Source organism: Anneissia japonica, unplaced genomic scaffold (genome assembly GCF_011630105.1).
Source record: "Anneissia japonica isolate Jap-2015-1 unplaced genomic scaffold, ASM1163010v1 scaffold665_len1252844_cov201, whole genome shotgun sequence".
NCBI classification, from domain to species: Eukaryota; Metazoa; Echinodermata; class Crinoidea; order Comatulida; family Comatulidae; genus Anneissia; species Anneissia japonica.
In genome coordinates, this window is record NW_022757135.1 from 50,845 (window position 1) to 55,744 (window position 4,900).

The following is a 4,900-nucleotide window of genomic DNA, read 5'->3' on the forward strand; positions in this document are numbered from 1 at the left end:
AATTGTCACAAATTTTCGGGGGGTTCGTCCAACCCCCCCCCCCCCAGACCACTTTCGGAAGATTTTAAGCGACGCTTGATCACGCCCACTTTGTTCTCGTCAAGGAAATCTTTCCCTCGTTGGGGCATCTCCCCCCGGACCTCGGACCCCCCTCGGGCAAATCCTGGCGCCACCCCTGGTAAGAAAGAACATATGAGAGTTGGAATAATAATAGTTATTTGGGTTTAAATAATGTTATTTAGATGGTGCATGATATGGACGTACGGTACAGATATGCTTAAAGTCTATACAACCAATATCAATTTATTTCAAAATATTATAATTATAATGGGGAGGGGGTGGCGCAATTTTCTAATCTTTTCCCCAGGCGCCAAAACCTCTAGCTACGCCACTATATATATATGGTGCATGTATGAAAACTTTTTTGAACCATCGTTCTCACATTGCTTACTTACATTCATCAATAATTCACATTCACTGTGTTCCAGGATGCACGTTCAGATCATCTTAGGCCTATATGCTTTTTGTCTCACACAAATCATCAGAACTATTAATCATAGATCATTTTCTAAATAAAAATATTTAGTAGGGTATTTGTTTACTTTAAATTATCTTTTTCAAGATACCAAACGGCTTCCGGAATTGATCAAGTTCCTGTACGTGCGGTAGTTGTTGGAGAAGCTGTTTTGAAGTCTGGCGTTGGCTATCCAATTAACTTCGTGTATGAATTACTTTTCTTCCGAAATGACCCCATTCCGGCTACAGTGTTTCAGGTTTGTTTCGTTGATGATTTGTTTATGTTGTTCTCTTTCAAGTTGTTGAAATAGTGCAAATCAATTAAAAGAAATATTAAACACAATGCGTTCATTCTACAGACGCCTCCTGGAGTTAGTTGCCCAAATCGTACGAATACGACACCAATTATACCAACACCGCCAGACCAGTTTCAGTTGCGAGTGGAGGAAATAGTAGATTTCTACAACATTGTCGTCTATGCTGATGTAAGTTAAAGGGATGTCTAGTACAACCAATCATGACAACATGACACACACGGCTGCAGTCCATACTTCTAAGTGCATAGGCTTATAGGCTATAATCCTTTGTTGAATGTCAATACAAACATTAGATTACTCATGGGGACCCACAGAAGAACACCTACCAAGTACCGGGCGTTAGACATCCCGGCCCCACTCTTCAGAATTGGCCGGGGCCACGATATTTCCGTGACAGCTTCCCCTAGACCACGTTCGAGAGATGTTGAGGGACGCCAGACGACGCCCATCTACACTCTCGTCGGCAGGGACATTGGTCAGGGGAAACTACCAAGAATTATCAAAAATAATTATTATTTATGTTCATGTTTTGTAGGAATGGTATGATTATTCTGCCAATTTGATAAGATATGACTATGCTCCGGTCGCACCCTTACCAGGTTATACGTACGGATTAGACCCGATGAGCGAGATCCATGACTACAATACAGGTACATCCATATCACAAACTTTTGTATCTAGTGTAGCTAAAAGTAGTTTATTGAGTACACAAACGTTTTCGGGCATCGCTGTGCATCAGGATAAAGATATGTTCACATCAAAGCCCGGATCCTGTCCGGTGCCCGGACAAAAATCGTGAAAAGTGGGTTCGGTGGTAAAGAATAGGACCGTTTACATCAAATTCGTACGATTTCCAATCCGGACTCCGGATCCGGACCGATGGATCTTAGAGCCATTTGTATCCTGAAATCGTACGTTTTTTTTCTCTTAGACCAAACAGCAACAAGCTTGGTTGGTTCGAACCAATCGAACGCATACGTACTTAACCCGAATTCCGTGCGCGATGTGAACACAGCGTTTAAAAAACGTAGCAACTCACGATTTTTTGTCCGGGCTCCGGACCGGATTCGGGCTTAATGTGAACGTAGCTTTATACGTAGGCCTAGTACGAATCCGATTAAAGCATCTAATTCTTCACAGTCATGCGCACGCGTAGTTGCACTACACTAGTCCCTGATGCATGGCAAATAACAGAGATCAATAAGATACGCCCAAAAGAGATACTTTTTATAAATATGTCGCTCTTCAAATAACAAGCCTACCAAGAATTGTTACCTGTGAGATTTCAGACAAATAATCATAAATGTTTCTCCTAAAACAAAACAAAAATCATTTTCCATTCTGAAGTAATGATTCTTAAATCGCACGCATACGTTGTTTTTTTAATACAGGTATCGCCTATCTCATCGACAAATATACGAACAACTGTACTGCAATGCCGATCTACAACTCAACAAGCGACTCGGTGCCAACTGACGACCCCCATTATATTCGAATGAAAACAGGCTACGAGATGTTCGGCTATGACCAGGTCAACTACAAGTACGAGGGCCAGGTAAGGCCTGTTATCAACGATGGGATGGCATGAATTTGTTAAATCATGAAATTTCCAATTGTGATGTCTACAACGTTCAATCTGCCACGTACTACTCTAACTTTCATAACATTGATTTTAAACTATCAGTACATTACTTTAGGCCTAAGTTTTTCTATGTTTCCTCTTGCTTGCAATAAGATCGACAGCTTCTGTATGTCTTTATTTAAAATAGCTTTCTTGTATATTTAGGATAAATGTAAAATTACAACCCTCTAGTCCAGAAACATTCATGATGATAACCTTCCTACTAGTAGTAGGCATTTGTGTTAATATGGTAACATATAGACGTGAGTATGTGAGTACTTCTGGCTAAGTAGCCTTAGTGAACCATCAATTTGTTTATTGCACAGAGAACTGTACGAGGCATTCTTTGTCATGTTTGGGTCGGAAGCCGAACCAACTGGCCACCTAACTTCAATAAAGAAACTACATGGGAATTTTACTGGACTGCCGTTAGTATTATTTCATACATTCTATAGGCCTTCACTTTCTGATATGTAATTGTTTTCACATTTATCTATAAAGAATAGAGATTGTTAAATCATATTGGTTTGCTTGATATCATCAGTGCGTGTAGAATACGTGCAAATACTACGGTGTCTTTATTAAGACGCAGGGTACTCTACGTAGTCCAGATATCATAATCACACGTACATTACCCCTGGGCCTAGACAAGCCCGGTTTACTTAAAATCGCTAACATTATCGCCAATAAATTTCGGCGACACTGATTGGTCAGTACTGTATTATGTCGGGAACTTATTCTTTTGTGTTGTAACGATTGCTGTGAAAACGCTGTAGCGATTTTATGTAATCAGAGCTTTAAGTCAATCTATTGACAATGAAGGAATTATGATTACATTTCAATATTCATAGAAGAACGCATGTTGGCCTGAGAATAATATATCAACTACAGTATTATATTAGTCGTCAATAGGCAACTGCGCGTGCCATTGACTGATATCAAAACTTTATTTCAGTGAGTCCATTTATAGTAGGCCTAGTTGGTAATTTTGTAGATGTTATTATATTTCTCTTTGTTTTGTTTTGTTTTGTTTTGTTTTTTTCACATCGTATGAATCTACAAAATAGATGAATATTTTCTGCTTTGTTTTGTTTTTCGTTTTTAACAGGAAGATTGGGTGGATGATACCGGAGTGACCAGATTAACCAACGAACCAATACAGCAGCGAATATATTTTATAGAAGATGTACGTATTTAATAGTTAATAAATGCTTTCCGAAACTGAATTAATTATCACATTATCGTTACATAATTTTAAATGATCGATGTGGATCATTCCGGTAAGATTGTATTAATAATACATTGAAAACGATGCAATAATTGCAAAACATCCACTAAATAACAATTTTAAGAATCAACATCTATGGCTATCAAAACCGATACAATAATACACCCTATTGATCAGAACAGTAACATACATTTAAATTTACTAAACTCGTTGAATTCATCAAACCATCATGAGAGAGCCACATTAAGAGGTAATAGGCCTAACCATCAGTATTTGAAATATTAAAAAGCCTGCTTCCCGACGCTTTTGTTACACTCTCTCGTTCACAGTGTGTTCTACTGTAGAAAACGCGTTGTATATTAGGCTACGTGCTGTTTTCTAGTCAGTTCTTTTTTTATTCATAATCAAGTGAATTTACAAATAAAACTTTTAAAATGTTAAGATTTGGATAAAAAATTAAAAGGACCTTCATGAAACTCTAATGAGCTTGTAAAAATGAAGACCTAGATGTGGAAAAATTGCTTAACATTTAAAAAAAAAAACCCACGAATTCACAAGACAATATAACCTAACCTAACCCAACATTAAAAATCTAAGGAAGAATTCGAAAAGCAAGTAAACCAATCAGGTGCGGATGCAGAGGGGGGTGCAGACGGTTCGATCGCAGCCCCCCCCCCCATGCGAATTGTATTAAGAGAAATAATTGTTGTATTGTATTATTGAAAATGTAGTACCGGTAAGAAATTAAATCTATGAGAGTGAAATTTACTGGCACCTTGAGGTCCATATTTTAAAAATGTTATCACCCCCTACCGCCAAATCCTGCATCCGCCCCAGCCAACGACGAATGACAAAGTTTCAACAGAGGGGAAGGGGGATTGGGCGGCAGGACAACCAATCTTGTTCAGAGGCAGAACGTTTAATGAGTAAAGGTAAGACGATAATTAATCGATAGAACGATAAAAATGATGAAATTAAAATAATTGATGAAAGCATGAATGAAATATTAAAACAAATTGAAAGGATGATTACTACTGTATAAGAATATTAAGATTGTGGGATTAATATAATAATAAATAAAAAATAAATTTAAAAAATACATTTTGTGCAATGACAAGCTGCAGTCGCCTTAATGTTTTATAAGATGGGTATAATCTGTCTCTTATACACATCTAGATGTGTATAAGAGACAGCATGACTACAATACAGGTACATCCA

General features: G+C 37.8%; 1 protein-coding gene across 1 annotated transcript in view; it reads left to right on the top strand.

Moving 5' to 3' along the window:
• The window catches only part of LOC117124474, a gene marked incomplete in the record, with an annotated part of 11,671 nt that overhangs the window by 4,808 nt on the left and 1,963 nt on the right, over window positions 1-4,900 (top strand). The window contains 6 exon segments of the mRNA XM_033270710.1: window positions 623-773; window positions 876-1,001; window positions 1,369-1,483; window positions 2,225-2,388; window positions 2,781-2,882; window positions 3,563-3,640. Coding sequence (XP_033126601.1) covers window positions 623-773; window positions 876-1,001; window positions 1,369-1,483; window positions 2,225-2,388; window positions 2,781-2,882; window positions 3,563-3,640 — 736 coding nt within the window.